Source organism: Carcharhinus amblyrhynchos, chromosome 16 (genome assembly GCF_965287045.1).
Source record: "Carcharhinus amblyrhynchos chromosome 16, sCarAmb.v2.hapA, whole genome shotgun sequence".
Classification (NCBI taxonomy): Eukaryota; Metazoa; Chordata; class Chondrichthyes; order Carcharhiniformes; family Carcharhinidae; genus Carcharhinus; species Carcharhinus amblyrhynchos.
In genome coordinates, this window is record NC_137339.1 from 57,844,853 (window position 1) to 57,864,611 (window position 19,759).

Sequence of the window (19,759 nt, forward strand, 5' to 3'; positions counted from 1 at the left end):
TGGCTTTGGAAGGTGCTTCCAGAGGTGAGTTGCTGCAGTGCATAGGTGTTACACACTGGTCCCACTTCACTCCAGTGGTGGAGGGATTGAATGTTTAAGGTGGTGGATGGGGTGCCAAACAAGAAGGCTGCTTTTGTCCTGAATGGTATTGAGTTTCTTGAGTGTGGTTGGAGTTGCACTCATCCAGGCAAATAGAGAGATTTCTGACTTGTGCTTTATAGATGGTACATAGACTTTTGGGTTATTCGCTCCAGGATTCTCAGCCTCTGACCTGTTTTTGTAGTCACACTATTTATATGGCTGTTCCAATTCAGTTTCTGGTCATTAGTAATCCCCAGAATGTTGATAGTGGGGGATTCGGTGCGGGTAATACCACTGAATGTCAAGGCTAGATGGATAGATTCTCTTCTAATAGAGGTGATCATTGCCTGGCATTTATATGAAGTGAATTTTATTTCATTTCTATTCTGCATTTCTGGGGAATGATTTCTTTCTGTCTCTGTGTGTAGTAACAGCACAGCAGGAAGATTTTGTCAGCTTTTTCTAAGATCAGAAGTTCTAAATGTTACAGGGTGCAAAGAAAAAGGCATTTCATGACAGTAAATCTGTTATCTGAATTTTTCAGAATTTTTCAAGTCGATATGATGCATTGAAGGTAATATTTTTGCTAAGTAACAAGCAGGAATTAGGGGTGATGAGAGCAGTATCCCCCAGTGGTTCAATACTGCTTGATGAACACTGAATCATATAGGTTTAACCTCTGGTTTGCTAAGGTGGTTTATCTTATTTGGAACAGTGGTGAGGTGTTATAACTATCTCACTTATAATACCTATATCTATATAACTATATTGTTATATCTGGAGCAGTCCTTGTTGAGATGGGGAAAGTGCTTAAAAAAGACTTGTCAGAGTACATTTGATGTAATTACTTTCCCTTCTCAGACCAGACACAGCAGTTCTAAGGAGAAGTCAGCTTGTGATTTACATTGGTAGCTCTGAGGAATGCGGAGTAGTATCCTTTCCAGTGCTGAGTACTGGTTAGACATTAGACGTATCAGCTGGAAATTGTTTCTACCTGAACCACTATGTTTGATAAATCTTCCCATTTAGCAAACTCTTTAGGATTGTCCTTCAGGAACATTCTTGGATGTTTGGTTTATCAAATATAAAAATATTGATGATGGGGAAAGAAGGATCATTGTATTTATTGGGTAAGAGAAAATCAATTTCCTTACTAGTTAGCACAGGAAGGTGCTGTGTCACTAGATGAACATGTTGAATGAACAATGATGACACAGGATGGTTGGATGTGAGAGCTCATGAAATGGAACCTGCTGGAATATGTCCAACAAGAATTGTTAACCCCATAATTCATATGGCTGAGTTTAGGAAATTAATGGACATAAAACCCACAGCCTACCTCGGTATGACAGAGTGTGCTGTGGCTGTAAATAAAACAAAAAAACACTGGAAATGCTCTGCAGGTGCTGTGGGTCAATATACTACGGGCGGGAATTTTCTCCCTCTTGGCAGCTTGCTTCATGGTGGCAGGAGGTGGCGTGACTCTCCCTGATGGTGAATCTTATGGTCTTACTGTTGTCAACAGGGTTTCCTGTTGAAGGCGTCCCTCGCACTGGGAAGCTGCAATGGCTGTGTGCTGCCTGCGGGGCCCGAAGATCCCCCACAGTGTGAATTGCAGCAAGATGCCAACGGATATTAATGCATCACCTTAACAAAGAAAGATTCGTAGTGCTGCCAAAAACTGCAGAGTTTAGATTAACTGTCCTCACACTAAACTTTGTCTTTTAAAATCTGGACATAAGGGATTACATTGCACTTCTAAGATCTGCGTGACTAAGTTTGGCTTGATTTCACAAGCTTACTTTCAGGAAGGTATGCACACCTGAAATTCACAGAATTGTTACAAAAGAAAATAAACTATTTGTCCAGTTGAAATCATGCCAGCTTTCCGCATGAATAATTTAGTCATTCTCACTTAGCCATTCTTTTGTCTGCAATTTTTTCTGTTCAGATGCTGGTCCAGTTCCCTTTTGAAAGCCATGACAATGCCTCCACCATCCTCTCAGACAGATTATAACCACTTGCTGTGTAAAAAGTTTATTTTCTCAGGTTTCTTTTTGTTCTTCTGTCAATCACCTTAAATCTGTGTCCTTTGGTTCTCAATTCTTCTACCAATAAAAACAGTTCCCACTATCTACATTGTCTATAACACAAATGATCTTGATAACTTGTATTGAAAACTCCGGATTTCCTGTCTATCCACTGAAGTTACTCATCCCTGGAATCGTTTATGTGAATCTTTTCTGCATCCTCTCTAAAGCCCTTTACATTTATCAGTGCCCAGAATTGGACACAATACTCCAGTTGAGACCAAACCAATGTTCTGTAAAGATTCATCATAACTTTCTTATTTTTGTGCTCAATGCATCTAAAACCCAACATTTTTGAATCATTTCTCAACCTGCCCTGGTACCTTAAACGATTTATGTACTTTGGCCTACACTTCACTCTCTTCCTGCAACACCCCCCCACCCACCTCTCCACCACTTAGAATTGTACTCTTTAGCTTACATTCTCTCTCTTCATTCTTCCAACCAAAAGATATCCCTCCGTGCTTATTTCTGCATTAAGTTACACCTGCAAAGAGTTCATCCCCTTGAAATCTTTCACTATCCTCCATATTGTTCCCCATACTTGCAAATTTTGTGTCATCTGCAAATTTTGAAATTATGCCTCCATGCCCAAGTCTGCACAATTCATATAGTCAAGCGTAGTCATCCAAGAACTGACCTTACTGTATATCCTCCTTCACCATTACTCGCCTTTCTGTTGCTCAGCCAACTTTTGTATCTATGCTGACACGATGTAGATGGGCTTCAACTTGATTGACAAGCCCATTATCGAAGTTTATCAGATGTATTTGGAATTTCATATACATCACATCAATTGCATTACTCCCATTAACTCTCTGTTTTTATCAAAAAACTAAATAAAATTAGTTAAACACAATTTGTTGGTAACAGATTTGTGCTGGTTTCCTTAATTCATCTACACTTGTCAAAGTGACTCTTAATCTAAAAGCTTTCCCACTACTTGGTTCCGCTGATTGGCCTGTAGTCTCTGGGTTTACCTTTGCACCCTTTACTGAACAAGTCACATTTGAAATTTGCCTGTCCTCTAGCACCACTTTGAAAAACTGGGGAATATATCTTTGGTAAAGAAGTTTATGATGCTACCAGTGCATCAAGCCAATATTATCATTATGGTGATTTTTATTTCAGAGATCTGTATTACAATGAAACACAGTTGTTTGGCTCACAGATAATTCTGGATGGCATTATCAATGATATATGCTGCATGTTAAAAGTCCCACGCAGATGTCTTAACATAGTAAGTACTTACTGCACATAAAATGTTCCTGGAAACATAATGTTGTTAAGTTGTTCACTATCTCACAAAAAGGTCTGGAGGCTTTTATGGTTGAGCATTAACTACTCATTAACAAGTCATAACTATATACTTCTCCAAGGTACTGCCCTGAATTGCATTAGTAGCCCTGAATACTAGAATAAATTTAGTATCCTGCAAAGGTGGACTAAAAGGATAAGAAAGAAAGAAAATAAACTACAAGGGCAAACAAGTGAGGAATAAAAAAACTGACAACAAGAGGTTCTTTAAATATATAAAAAGAAAGAGAGAGGTCAAAGTGAACATAGACCCCTTAGAAAATGATTCCAGGGAGATAGATATGCAGAGCAGGGAAATGGCAAATGAGTTAAACAAATATCTTACATCAGCCTTTACTGTGGCAGATACATAGAACATTACAGTGCAGTGCAGGCCCTTCGGCCCTAGATGTTGCACTGACCTGTGAAACCAATCTAAAGCCCATCTAACCTACACTATTCCAATATCATCCATATGTTTATCCAATGACCATTTAAATGCCCTTAATGTTGGCGACTCCATTGCTGTTGCAGGAATGGCATTCCATGCCCTTACTACTCTTTGAGTAAAGAACCTACCTCTGATGTCTGTTCTATATTTATCACCCCTCATTTTAAAACAATGGCCCCTTGTGCTAGCCATCTCCATCTGAGGGAAAAAGGTCTCACTGTCCACCCTATCTAATCCTCTGATCATCTTATATGCCTCTATTAAGTCACCTCTTAACTTTCTTCTCTCTAACGAAAACAGCCTCAAGTCCCTCAGCCTTTCCTCATAAGACCTTCTGACCATACCAGGCAACGTCCTGGTAAATCTCCTCTGCATCCTTTCCAATGCTTCTACATCCTCCCTATAATGCGGCGACCAGAACTGTACGCAATACTCCAAGTGTGGCTGCACCAAAGTTTTGTACAGCTGCAATGTGACCTCATGGCTCCGAGACTCAATCCCTCTACCAATAAAAGCTAACACACCGTACGCCTTCTTAACAACCCTATCAACCTGGTTGCCAACTTTCAGGGATCTATGCACGTGGACACCGAGATCTCTCTGCTCATCCACACTACCAGGTAACTTACCATTAGCCCAGTACTCTGTATTCCTGTTACTCCTTCCAAAGTGAATCACTTCACACTTCTCCACATTAAACTCCATTTGCCACCTCTCAGCCCAGCTCTGCAGCTTATCTATGTCCCTCTGTAACCTGCAACATCCTTCCGCACTGTCTACAACTCCACCGACTTAAGCGTCATCCGCAAATTTACTAACCCGTCCTTCTACACCCTCATCCAGGTCATTTATAAAAATGACAAACAGCAGTGACTCCAAAACAGATCCTTGCTGTACACCACTAGTATCTGAACTCCAGGATGAACATTTCCCATCAACCACTACCCTCTGTCTTCTTACAGCTAGCCAATTTCTGATCCAAACCGCTAAATCACCCTCAATCCCATGCCTCCATATTTTCTGCAATAGTTTACCTTGGGGAACCTTATCAAATGCTTTACTGAAATCCATATACACCACATCAACTGCTTTACCCTCATTCACCTCTTTGGTCACCTTCTCAAAGAACTCAATAAGGTTTGTGAGGCATGAGCCACCCTTCACAAAACCGTCGAACATCCCATCATACTGAAGAATACAGGGGAGGAAGTAGTACTGGAGAAGTAGTTTTAGACAAATTAATGGGATTAAAGGCAGATAAGTTCCCTGGCCCTGATGGCTTGCATCCTAGTGTCCTAAAAAAAGTAGCTACAGAAATAGTGGATGCATTGGTTGTAATTTTCCAAAACTCCTTGGATTCTGGAAAAGTACCAGAGGATTGGAAACTGCCAATGTGACAATCCTATTCAAAAAAGGAGGGAGGCAAAATGCAGTTAAGCATATGCTGATTAGCCTAAATCTATTATTGGAAAAATATTGGAATCAGTTATTAAGGAGGTAATAGCATCACATTTGAAAAAATATCATAATCAAATCAAGCAAACTCAGCATGACTTCATGATAGGGAAATCATGTCTGACTAATTTATTAGAGTTTTTCAAGGAAGTCTCAATCAGAGTGGATAGAGGGGAAACAGCTGATGTGTTGCATTTGGACTTCCAAAAGGCATTCAATAAGATACTTTTTGTTATAATCTTAAGTTAAGAGTCCATGGTGTTGGAGGTAGTATAAAGACAGGAAATTGCGAGTGGAGATAAGGGGTTCTTTTTCAGGTTGGCAAGCTGTAACACAGGGATCAATGCTGGAACTGCAGTTGTTCATAATGTATATTAATGACTTGGAAGAAAGGAGCAAATGTACTGTAGCCAAATTTGCACACGACACAAAAATAGGTGGAAAGGCAAATTGCAAGAAAAGTACAAACATTTTACAAAGTGATACTGATAGATTAAATAAGTGGGAGAAAGTTGACAAATGGAGTTTAATGTGGGAAAATGTGAAGTTGTTCATTTTGAAAGAGAGAACAAAAGAAGAATATTATTTAAATGGAGAAAAACTGCAGAAAGCTATAACACAAAGGGACTTGGGGTACTTGTGCAGAAAATGCAGAAAGCTAGCACACTAGAGGGATTGTCTCATGAGCAAAGGTTAAACAGGTTGGGACGCTGCTCTTTGGAATTTGGAAGAATGAGAGGTGATCTCGCTGAAACACATAGGATTCTTAAGGGGCTTGAGAAGGTAAATGCTGAGAAGATGTTTCCCTCAAGATCTAGAACCACAGGGCACAGTCTCAGAATAAAGGGGCACCAATTTAAGGCTGAAAAGACAAATTTCTTCTCTCAAAGGGTTGTGAATCTTTAGAAATCCTTGTCACAGCTGTGGGGACATATATTGTGTATACTTAAGGCTGAGATAAATCAATTTTTGATCAGTTAAGGAATCAAGGGATATGGGGAAAGGGCAACAAAGTGGATGTGAGGGACATCAGACCAACCCTGATCCTATTGATTGGCAGAGCAGGCTCAAGGAGCCAAATAGCCTACTAATACTACTTCAAACCATAAAAACAAAATAAATAATTACACTTCAGCTGTCATTATTTCCGACAGTATACAACTGACCATGTTTCAAATGTACTTGCTGATTCTAAGCTGTTTTGGGACAATCTAAGATGATGGGTATGTGCTATATAAATGTAATTATTTCAGAAACAGTTGGAAGTTTTTTTCTCTTTTTTAGCTGTCTACCTCTAAAGGCTGCATTGCAGGTGATCTATGTTACACTGAGGAAGATGGCAATCGAGTGAACTGTGCTTGCAATTCCACTGTATGTACCAGGGTTAAGATCCTACCAAATTAGTCTTCAAGCTTTTATCAGCAAAAAAAAACAAGGGACAGAGAAAAAAGAAATAAGCATATGAAAATATAGAAATGACGGACAGGAAAGGATCTGCTGCTGAGTGTAGTTGTGATATCCAAGTGTACAAATAGACATATAAAAATGTTTAGGGACTATATAGGTCTATTAAACAATAGTTAATTATTCTGCAGTATTATTGTAGGAATTGTTATGTTACAAAAGTGTGATGTGCTGTATAATTGTCTTAATGACAATAAGGGACATGAAACTAGAATCTAGGCCAACTCTGTGCTACTTAGAAAATAAAGAATATTCAAATTCTTTTATTTCCTGTAATTCTTTAATAACCATCAAAAATAATCATAAGAAGAATAGCAAATTGTTATTGGTTTTACTATCTTTACTTTGCAGTAAAATAGACCTGCCCAGTCAAACTTATTGTCAGTTTAACACCTCAACTCATAGATTAGATCACGAAAGGAACTTAGTCAGCTTTACCAGCAATAAATTGGGTCCAGAAGTAAAATCTCCTCCCTTCTAGGAGTTTTCAAACCAGCAAAATTGTCTCAGCGTAGATATATCTACAGGTATGTTATAACAGAGAAAACTCTTGTTACATTCATCAATATCAACATGTAGAATCCTAACTTAAGAATTTTAGGATATTATTGATAAGTGGGCTTGTGGGGATGTAAGTTTGAGACTATAACTTATGAATATTTATTATAAGAATCAATTATAGATTACATTTTAGTTATGAATACTGTATCATAGAATAGGCGGTAACTAAAGATAGTTATAACATGGCAGTTCTATTTTCAAATAACATAAGGTTAAATTCACCTTAAGAAACAATTTGGATATTCAAACAAATATGATTTGAAGAGGATTATGCTCACAATCCCATATAATTTCTTGCTAGCATGAATACCTTTGTTTCAACATTTAAGGGGAATTCTCCCTGAACCGAACTTCTTGTACACTAATGATGCTTGACCTATGTGTGGCTGTATATTTGTGTATTGGCTTTTTTAAGACCTGGACCTTGTGTATGTGGCTCACTGTACAAGCTGGCATTTTTCATTGTTTTCCACAAAAACATCTTTTAAACGTAAACCTTATCAATATTTTTAACTGCGTGTGAATCCTTGAGAATTATGTGCACCTGGTTTCGTACAGGTGGCTTTCTCCCACCAGTAAGGCATTCAAGGTTTTTTTTTAATGACTTCCTGTGCTTCTGTGTTAACTAGCTTCTTGGCACTAATTTAAATGCTGCATAATGTGTTCATTGAAGTTTATAGAATCCCTACAGTGGAGAAGGAGGCCATTCAACCCATTGAGTCTGCCCCGACAGCAATCGCACCCAGGCTGCATCCCCTTTACACCACATATGCTAATCCCTGCTAATGCCCCGACACTAAGGGGCAATTTAGCATGGCCAATCCACCTAACCCGCACACCTTTGGAGCGCGGGAAGAAACTGGAGCACCTGGAGGAAACATAGACACAGGAAGAATGTGAAGACTCTGCATGGAATCAAACTTAGGTCCCTGGTGCTGTGAGGCAGCAGTGCTAACTACTGCGTCACACTAACATTTATATTTTACTTTATTAATTTAATTAATACCTCAATTTCTTCATTAAATGGGTCACTTCCTTTACAGAATAATCAAAATGTCCCGACTGTAAGGTGATTTGGCCTCTGTCTCATATGTACTCAGCGGTTTTTGGGATTTTATGATTTTACTTTGATCCAATACTGTGAAAGCTCTTGGATAAAGAGTTCATGTTTGTGGACTGCCTGACACTCAAATCCTCCAATTCCATTTTGTGATGAACTTTGTCAAGACTTTGAGTTACATTGCAGCAGCAATGGACTGCACATTCAGTGTAGACTATATCCCATTTCATATGAAGTAGGTGACTAAATCAGATGATGGCTGCGCAAAGACACATAAGAATGTGTGCAGCATTGGAAATTAGGGATAAAGACTCATGGTAGCAGACCCCAGAAAACCACTTGATTAAGCACAATCTCAAAACATACTAATATTGGCCTTTGTATAGGTAATGGTGCAGGAACATAGCAGATACATGAATAACTGGTCCTTTTCTTTTAATTCCACAGGCAGTTCTTGTGCCATCCAATGTGGATGGGATAAAAAGTATCCTTTCAAAAGTTCAGGGAAATGTATTTTAGCTTAAATAATGAAAATAACTTGCTAGTATTAAATTTGATTTGCAGTTATTGTACAAATGTTTAGAAGAACTGTTTTAAAAATTACATTTTTAAACAAAACAGAAGATGCTGGAAAAATTCAGCAGGTCCATCAGCAACGGTAGGGAGAGAAAATAGTTAACATTTCAAATCCATTTGGCCCTTGTTTCAGATTCCAGCATTAACAGTATTTTGTTTATTACATTTTTAAAGATGAATTGTAAGTCAAAGATCTCTGAAGCGGTCTTGTGGATTTCAGTCTTCTTTGCCTTATCTCACACAGAGGTCAGGGTGCATTCTCAGATGTAAAAAAACTGATGAAATTCAGTGATGCTCAACAAGTTCTTATGTTTATTTAATAGTGTCACAAGTAGGCTTGCATTAACACTGCAATGAAGTTACTGTGAAAATCCCCTAGTTGCCACACTCCAAGGTACACTGAGAGCGAATTTAGCATGGTCAATGCACCTAGCCAGCACGATTTTCAGACTGTGGGAGGAAACCAGAGCACCCAGAGGAATCCCACACATACACGGGGAGAATATGCAGACTCCACACAGACAATGACCCAAGCTGGGAATTGAGCCTATGTCCCTGGCACTGTGAGGCAGCTGTGCTAACTACTGTGCCACTGTGTAACCATTGCCTTTATGGTTTTCCTCTAAGAACATAGACAGTAACTGATAAGGGCTTTAAAGTGTGAAAAGCCTCAGCCCTTTTGAACATAGCATGTTCTAAAAAGAATTCAAAACTAGCATGAAATTATCACTTGCCTGAGAAGGAATGGTGATGCAGTATGACAGCAGGCTTCTTTGCTTCATGCTGTAAGGCAGGAAACTGTCTGCAGTATCCTGAAACAACATGAGAGAAACACTTTGACCAGAAACTGTTCCTCATCGGAGACATCAGAGAAAGGCATCAAGAATTAGTGCATAATTTAATTTGATTTATTGTCACATGTACTAAGACACTGTACAGGAAAAACATGCTATTCATGAAGTACATAAGGAAAAAGGATAGGGTTCAGAATATAGTGTTGCAATTACAGATAGGTTGAAGAGAAAGATCATCTTAATATATGAAAGGACCATTTAAAAGTCTGATGACAGCGGGGAAGAAGCTGTTTTTGGGTCATTGATACGTGTTTTAAGACTTTTGAATCTTTTTCCCGACATAAGAAACTGGATGAGAGTATATCCAAGGTGCAGGGGTTCTTGATTATGCTGGCTGCTTTTCCAAGCCAGTGGGAAATGTAGACAGTGTCAATGGATGGGAAGCTGGCTTGCATGATGGACTCGGTTACGTTCACAACCCTTTGTTGTTTCTTGCGGTCCTGGTCATGGCAGGAGCCATACCAAGCACCGTTCTGCTGTAAGTAACTGGGCAGGTTTGAAAGTGCTGCAACTGCAAGAACAAGTGAAGCAAGGATTCTTCTTTCCATATCTATAAACCTGAGCTTACCTGTGAAAGCAACCTCCAGCCATTCAACATTGGAAGGCTTCGCAGCTGCAGACACAACGCTGTAACCTCAAAATCTTCACCTCAGAAAACAGAAAATATCAGGCCGGCACTGAACAATAGACACTGAATTGATTAAATTTTTACAAGCATCATTTTACCTTGCTCTGCAACTAATTCTTGTGTGTGTATATATTAATGACTATCTAATGCTCTTATTTGGTAACTTCCAGTGCAATGGTATGAAATAAACAAATCTTTTCTTTTTAAGCAAAAAGGTTTTGCTGTCTAATTAGGATAAAATATACATATTTATCTTTCTTCATTCATAGGATGTGGGCATTGCTGGCTAGGTAGAAGTTGGACTTCTGCTGATAACTGCACTATCCAACTTCTGCCACTGCATGGAGCCTAGTCAATCTTCGGTACAGGATATGGTTCGTGTATTTTTTAATTGTATACTGCATTGTATTTTATATTTAGTTGAAGGAACATAACTCTGACTTTAACATTGATTCCTATGGGAACCTATGATTTACTGAATGTTGCAATCAGGAATGCAACCACATAAGTAGGGACTTACTGTATTACCGAATGTACCACATTTGTAGTACAATAACTTTATCATTATCAGTGTAATGTCATTTTAGGTGATTTATTGTGTGTTGTAATATCAATGTACTTCATTTTCTTGTAAAGTTAATATTAATCTTACATTTTTATCAATCAGATGAATTATTTCATCCATTGTTTTGGCCAAGGCATTAACCCACTCATTTTGAAAGGAATAAAAGAAGCAAAGAAATGTAAAAGAAAGAAGGAATGAATTAAGGAATAAAGCAGAGATGGAGAACCAAGAAAAAACAGATTTACAAATCACAGGAAATAAATATCAAAGCTGCACAACTCATTAGTACAGTATCAATAGTCAAAGAAGTCCTGCCGTTGATTGCTTTGTACACAATTGTAATGAATTGTAATACAGTACAATCGACGTGTTAATTTTAATTGAATTAATGCTAGAATAGAGAACTTCATTAGTTGCATTCCTTTGCCAATATCACTCAACAATAACTTCTAAGTTGTATGTCAGTTTGCCTTAACTTTCTGGATTTAAATTCTGCTGCCAAATTTGTGCTTGTTGTGGAAAAAGATGCCACCTTCCAGAGGCTATTGGATGATGAGTTTTGCACTAAATTGTTCCCGTGCATTATTGTAACAGTAAGTGCCAGAATATTTCTGCTTTTCTGTTGCTGATTTTTGCAGCAAACATGGAGATTATTGTTTCAGCACTCAAATAGTGTTAATATATTGTTAATTAATATTTTTGAATTTATTTAAGTACACCCATTAGACCTTTTCTGATGTTTCTGTGCTATTGATATGTCTTATGTTTAAGGGAACTGTTTTAAAGTTCAATTTTTTACAGGTACTCAGTATGGCTGGTGGGAATGCAATTCAAATGCTGGGAAAGCAGGATAATTTCTCATTATAACCATGTAATGCTTATTTAGGAGAGACCTAATGGATCTTTGTTTATAGATGAAAAGGTTCTTTTTTTAATTAAAGGAATGGAGATGGGTTTATCAATGCAGGGCCATGTCATAATGTCATTAATGGGAGGAGCTGGGTCTGTAGCAGAGAAACAGCTTTCTATTCAGTTTCTGACTGGGTGTTTAAAGACAGAAGTCTGTAAGCTGCTCTGAAAATCAAAATCTGAAATCTTCAAGACGCTTATCACAATTTATAGCAAGTATGCCTGCGTTTGCTAACTGTGCTTAAAGTGGCAGTTAAGTCTCAAGAGGAATATTGCTTATTTGGAACTGAAATAATGATGTTAGCAATCAGAGTTGCTTCTTTTCATTTTATAACTCTTGACAAAAGTTGATTCATTTTGATCAGAATTACATTAAAACCGTTTTGAATAAAGCTTGTTTTAGTAAAAGATCTCTAATTTCTCAGTAGGATTATTCATGGAGCAAAGCATCCTATTCTTATATTTATGTCAAAATAGAAAAATTGTTGGGGTCAAATCCGACTACTTCATATATCCTGGGGTTTTGGATCCAGGACTCTAACACTTTATTTAACTATTTCATGGAATTATATGAGAATGTGCATTTGCTTTTATTCCTTCATGATATGTGGGCTGGGCCAGAATTTATTGGCCACCCATTCATTTAATAGTCAATCACATTGTTATGAACCAGGAGTTATCTGTAGCCAGATCAGCTGTTAACTGCAGTAATGAACCATTTAAATCCCTGAGTTGGTTTGGAAGATCAGCAAAGGATTCATCAATTATTCTCAAATGTGGGAATGTAATCTACTGGATGGAAAGTCAGCTCCACCCCACTTAATTATTTAGTACTGTAGGTATGTGAGGGGATAGCCAGAAAGTTCACTATCATTAGCAGAAACACCAGGTTGTAGAAGGATATTAGGGGAAAGGCCTGAAGTCATCTGCTGAAGAAAAACCGACATTGTTATGCATGATGGAAGCTTTCAGTTGTGATGTTGCAAGAGGTTGGACAACAAGTTAGGTGGGTTCAGAGAAACAAAGTCGGCAACTAGAAGATCAAGTCAAATCAATGAAGAATATATTGATTAGCATACATGAAGGCAAGTTGATGGCTGTATAAATGGAAAAAAGAGTTCAAGTGACAGATACAGGTTTTTGTACAGTCTGTGGTAAGGTTCCAAAGTGAGTTTGATATCCAGTTGTTTTTGTCATCCATGAAGCACACAGCAAATAATCCAACGCCCTCCTTGCTTTCACCTTAAGGTTTCTGCCCTGTTAGTATTGCTCAGCGATCTGCTTAAAGAACTATCTAAGGGTTTTCAGCTGAACCTCATCTCCAACATTGATGTGGAAACATTTCCACATTAAAGGTTGGCAGCTCTTTCTGGGATTGCCAGTGGCCACCTTGTGTGAAGCATGGCTATACTCAGCAGCCATGTTGAGTGACGGATGGATGTGATTTAGAAAATAGAGGACGCGCGGTCTAAGAGGCTGCCCCTCCAGAATCTGACCCCCTGTGACAGCGTGATGTGGAGATGCCAGCGTTGGACTGGAGTAAAACAGAAATAAATCTCACAACAGCAGCTTAAAGTCCAACAGGTTTATTCGTAGCAAATGCCCCAAGTTTTCGGAACACGCTGTTCCTTCGTCAGGTGGGTGGGAGTTCTGTGACAGCACACAGTGTACTTGCAATTTTGACGTGTTGCAGGGAAGAGTGAGATCCAGTCAGTAAAAGCAGCAGTACATGAATGATGACCCAAAGTAATCTTATCTCTTCTGTTTGAAATCACAAGATTTTTGAAGGACTGAGTGATAACGGAGTGGGAGATGATAAAGTTGGGAGCTTATCTCATGACTAGCAGATTGTCATGTAATGTTGTTTCACTAAGTGATTGTCACACAAACACATGCGGTGGAAGCTCAAAGCTCCAATTGCATGTTTTGATTGTTCTCAGAATGCTAGGACATTGGATTCAGATTGCTGTGTCAATATGACAGGAAAGGAAATCAAAACTGTATGTGTCAAAACTCAGAAGTCATATGCCCACAGGATTGGCCTTTTGTTCTAGAAGCCACCAACAGGCATTACAAGAACAAAATAATACACTGCTCATCATCATGGAATCTCATATTATTATAAGGATATTATGATCATGAAACCAGCGGAATGGCTGATTGACACTCATTATGCCTGCAGAGATGCCGGCGTTGGACTGGGGTAAACACAGTAAGAAGTCTCACAACAGGTTAAAGTCCAACAAGTTTACTATCTAATAAACTTGTTGGACTTTAACCTGGTGTTGTGAGACTTCTTACTGTGCAGAATTGTTAACAGACATCTCACACTTTGAACTGCCTGGTCCATTTCAAAGGGGAGAGGCCATTGGACATCATTTGCATTCTGATAAGCTTACACCTTAAGCATTTCAATATGGAAAGTAACTCTTTCAAAAACTATTTAGCAGTCCTGAGACCAAAGCCGGGCCCAGACGCAACATCCCATATGAAATCGTTGTGGAGAAAGAAGGTCATATAACTCGAGTGACCATTTTGAAATCTCCATATTCCTTTCAGAACTGAGAAACCCTCAGATTGTTGTTTTTGTACCTGCTGGAAAGAATTCAAGCAACCCGGCTAATCAGGTAGCCAGCCATCATGTCTCAGCTTCCCAAAGCCTACTTGATTTTTAAAATCTTTTACCAAAGCCCGCCCAGTGATCTAAGCACAGAAAGCCCATCATGCCACATCGTGCTTCATTTCAAGGACTTATTGTAGGCTGCTGTCTCCAACCAGGAACTCATCCATGAAGGAAACACCCTCTTGGGGACACAAGGATGGTGGGGAGGGTGAGTGTTATTTTTGATTTGGAGTACACACTCTGGATTTGGGCAAACGCGCTACAACTCACTGTAGAAATAATTCAAAGCCATCATTGCTTATGGACAGACTGAAAAGGATGATAAAGTTCAATCTCACACTTGCCTGTCTGTAACAAGACTGGCTTGAGGTAGGAATTCAAATTTTGTAACTCACAAAGTTGTGTTCTGAGCAATGTCAGTGAATGTGTTGAGGCCCTGCCTTTGCAGTATGCCAATCAGAACCATCTGAGGGCAGGCCATTGAGCATCTCTGCATCTTTCAGTAGAGCTGTCAAATAATCAGCAGAATGAGACAACATCATTGGCCTTGGCTGAGACGGAGGGCCAGCCAATATAATGCAGGCCACAATGAATTTTAAGGACATTCAGTCCAAAAGATTGAAATCCTCCAAACAGCCAATGGAGCTACTGCTTCTAGGAACAGTGGAGCAGAATTAGGCCATTTGTGCCTATTGGCCCTGCTCTGCCATTCGGTGAGATCATGGCTTCAACTTCACTTCTTCTTCCCATACCATGACTTCCTTGTTCGTTAAAAATGTCTAATTCTGCCTTGAATAAATTCAATGACCCAGCCTCCACTGCTTTCTGTAAAACGGAAGTGCTCAAAGTGCGTAGAATAGCTGACATGGGGCTGACTGTCCAGCTGGCTGGTCCACCCGGCTGGTCCACCCTAACCTTTCTGCTATGTACTTTCATCCCTCCTGGAGATAAAACTCCAGATTTTTTTCTTCCAAATGGCTTTACCAACCTGTGTCTTCCTTTAGAGATTGTGCATTTGTATGCCTTGATCCCTTTGCTGTGCCTCATTTATACTCTTATTATCCAAGCATTATGTGACCTTATACTTTCTACCAGAATATAACACCTCAAAATTATCAATTAAAATGTATTTGCCAATTCCATATCATGACTGACTTCAGTTTTAGTAGGACTCTGTGACACAGTAGGTTAGGCACCACCTTGGAGTTACGAGCAGTCACTCTTTCTTCAGCTCATATGTAAATATTTGGATCACGTGATTCTGGTGGAACCCAAATTAAGCATCAATGAATGGGTACTTTGGGAGTGCTGATGATTTAAAGTGAGTTGTTAAGGTGGTAATTGTTGAAATTAGAGTTTTCTAGACAGGATGGAGCTAGGCAATTTTCTACAATGTCAGATGGAATCCAATGTTGCAACTATACTGAAAAAGATTGGCCAGAGACACAGTCCTTGAATCAAGGTTTTCAGCACTGCAGCCATAGCCTTTCCTCTATCTAATGTCCAGTCATATTTTAAATCCAATTGGCTGGAGACTGACATTTGGAAACATGGATTCCTTAAGAAATCAGCAATAATCATTCATTCATCATTTCTAGCTGGTTAAAACTTAAACCCCATCTTTTGAACTTACATTCAGTTTAAACCATTAGTTTACGGAGTCTCAGCCTGTCTTGAATTTCTTAAAAGTACAAGACTGGACATATCAGAGTTACCGAAATTTGACTTGATTCAGGGATCATTTAACTCCATAGCATTTTGTTTTTACACGTACATAGTTTTATGTTATAGCTTTATTTTGTGGTCCCAGCAAGAACTGTATGGTGGCCATTCCTATCAGTACTATCTGAGCACTAAGGAGTCTCCTCAAGGACTATTCCACAACCAGGTATCAGGAAACATAAATCTTTATTACAGCCTACTCGCTCCACACTCCAGATGACGACAGCCCTCTCAGGACAGTTCCCGTCCAGCTCACCCCACCTTCTGGGTCACATGACCCATTCTCTTAAAGGGGCTATGCCCCAACACACATAACAAGTACTGTCATGGAAAGATACGTATACGACATATTAGATGGGTCAAGTAGGTTATCAGTTCATTTTACTCCCCTCCGCATTTTGACTAAAACAGCGAGCAGAACATTGTTAAAACTTTTGGGCTTAAAACAGATGCAGCACATCTAAAGTGGTTTAAAGCTTTAAAGTTTCTTCTCAGTTGATAGTTTATTTTAAAAAGTTAAAGCTTTTTTTATTAATGTCACAAGTAGGCTTACATTAACACTGTAGTGAAGTTACTGTGAAAATCTCCAAGTTGCCACACTCCGGCACCTGTTCAGGTACACAGACAGAATTTAGCGTAGCCCAATGCACCTAACTGGCATGTTTTTCAGACTGTGGGAGGAAACTGGGGTGCCTAGAGGAAACCCATGCAGACATGGAGAGAATGTGCAGACTCCACACAGACAGTGACCCAAGCCAGGAATGAACCTGGGTCCCTTGTGCTGTGAGGCAACAGTGCTAGCCATTGTGCCACCATGCTGTCCTAATTTATTTACTTTAAACTTCAAAATAAAGACTTACAGAAAATAATAGAGTACAAACTGGCCAGGCATCCTATCTATCAAATGTGATGATCCAGGAACTTTCATACAATTCTGTCAGGGGCTCCCCTTCCTGTGCTCCCACCTGCTGATTAGAAATAGGTAGCTTTGTGAGCCTACTATGTCAGTTATTATAATTGGAGGCAGCAGTGGAAAGGAGGAGGAAAATTGTAACAGGACGGTATTACATAAAGATGTTTTTCCTGGATAGCACAGTGGCTGATTGTCTTTTTACCCTTTGAGTGTTTTAATGTAATGTGACACTGATTAATGTTTCTTTCCGTTTGTGCCAATAAGAATTAAAACATGAAATGAGTTTAGATGGTCTGAAGCGGATTCCTCATAGACCAAGGGGAGGTGATTGCACAGTGGTATTGTTACTGGACTAATAATCCACAGCACGGTGGATGGTGGAAATTGAATTCAATAATTTTTAAAAATCTCAAATTAAACCAATTGTCATAAAAATCCACCTGGTTCACTAATGTCCTTTAGGGAAGGAAATCTGCCCCCCTTTCCGGTCTGGCCTGTGAATCGAGAGCCACAACAACATGGTTGACTCTAAAATGCTCTCTGAAATGGCTGAGCAAACCATTCAATTCAAGGGCAATTAGGAATGGGCAATAAATGCTGGCCCCACCAATGATGCCCACATCCTCTGAATAAAAAAAATCCACAAATCTGCCACTATAGTTCTTCAACCTAATGCCAAGAAGGAAAATACGATTTGCTAAATTAACTCTGATGTTTTCGGCAACGCAGGAAAATCTTACTATTGAGCTACGGTACATGATAGGGGCTCTTGATGCTGACACTCGGGACAATAAGTAGGATAGACTTTCAATCCCCACCATTGACATTCAATGTTTTAACAGAAACAAAAGGAGAATAATGTGGTGCATCATAAAATTGACCAGAGAGAGATAATGACAAGTAAATTGCTTGTAAGGAAGTTAGCCAAATCACTCAATGAGATATATTTGTATATTTTATTATCTTTTTCACATCTTATTATTTTGACTGACTTTCAGGGTAAAGGAGTACCAGATCTAAACACCAGATTGATGGTCCGGAAACTATGGGATGTGCTGCACGTCCCTGTTTTTGCCCTTATGGATGCTGACCCACATGGTAATTACTGTTTCTGAGTAAATAATGCCAGTCTCAACTTAATTCAGTTGTTTATATTTTTCCAAATCTTTATCTTAATCTTGCTCTCCTGAAGACGCTGAGTCATGATGGATAGGCTAGGGGAAGGTAGGTTGGCTTGCTTAGTTATTTAATGATTACCTAAGTTAGCCCCGTGACACTTCTGTAGCATATAGTCAATGATAAAGCAAGTATAATGTGCACAAGTAATATGCATATCTCAATGAAATCTGATTTTGTCTTAAGACCCTGATCATAAGAAATCTTGTAGAAGCAAAACAGATGACTAATTATTTTTTGTATAGATAAGAAAAGAAAGGCTTGCCTTTTCTGGCACTTTTCATGAATGCTGAACAATTGAAAAGTGCTTTACATCTAATAAGTGTAGTCAGAGCTGTAGGAAAGCAGCAGCCAATTTGCATGCAACAAACTATTGCAAACAGCACTGTTATAATGTCCAGATAATCTATTTTTGTGATGATGAATGAGGAATAAATGTTGGTCAGAATACCATGGAAACTCCCATGCTTGTTTTCAAAGTAGTGCCATGGGATCGTTTACAACCATCTGAGAGGGCAGGTTTAACATCTCATCCTAAAGGCAAAAGATGGGGTAAATGTGACTGAAATTAAGTGCTATACTTTCATTCTGAGGCATTTCCCAGAAATATTTTCCCCATCGGGGAGGAAGTCTCACCTCTGAGACTCAGAATCATAGAATCCCTACAGTGCAGAAGGAGGCATTTGTTCCACTGAGCCTGTACTGCCAACAATCTCACCCAGGCTCTATCTGCCCCCAACCCTAACCATTTACCCCGCTAGTCCTTCTGACACAAAGGTGATTTAGCATGGCTAATCAACCTAACCTGCACATCTTTGGTGTGCGGAAGGAAACTGGAACACCTGGAGGAAACCCACGCAGACGTGTGGAGAACATGCAAGCTTCACACACACTGATCCAAGATCGGAATTGAACCCGGGTCCCTGGCACTGTGAGGCAGCAGTGCTAACCATTATATCACTGTGCTGCCCATCTACTCTGATCCTAGCAACACCATCACCAGCAGCAGTGGCCATTGCTGGGAATGTAGCAAGTTCCTGAGGGAAATTGCCTGTGATGGAGCCTGGAGCAGAGATGAGTCCGGGGTCTTACTGGTTCCAGGGTGACAGAGATATGGGGTTTGTGGTGGACATGTTCAGGGAAGGTGAAACCTCAGAGGGTGACCTCCAATGGGCAGAGGACCTGAAGAGAACACAGCTCACCCCTTGACCCGTCACAAACCCACCCAGTGAAACAAGGCAGGATGAACAGTTGGCCTTCCTCCTCCAAGCGTAGGATCCCAGTGGTAACAGGAGAAGCCCCTCAGGTGACCATGAATTGACCACTTAAATATCT

At 39.5% G+C, this 19,759-nt stretch overlaps 1 protein-coding gene across 1 annotated transcript in view; it reads left to right on the top strand.

Moving 5' to 3' along the window:
- Window positions 1–19,759, top strand: part of spo11 (SPO11 initiator of meiotic double stranded breaks) — a 45,944-nt gene that overhangs the window by 17,411 nt on the left and 8,774 nt on the right. The window contains exons 5-9 of the mRNA XM_080204513.1: window positions 3,303–3,411; window positions 6,658–6,744; window positions 8,906–8,942; window positions 11,565–11,674; window positions 18,247–18,346. Coding sequence (XP_080060639.1) covers window positions 3,303–3,411; window positions 6,658–6,744; window positions 8,906–8,942; window positions 11,565–11,674; window positions 18,247–18,346 — 443 coding nt within the window. The remainder of the gene's footprint in view (window positions 1–3,302; window positions 3,412–6,657; window positions 6,745–8,905; window positions 8,943–11,564; window positions 11,675–18,246; window positions 18,347–19,759) is intronic.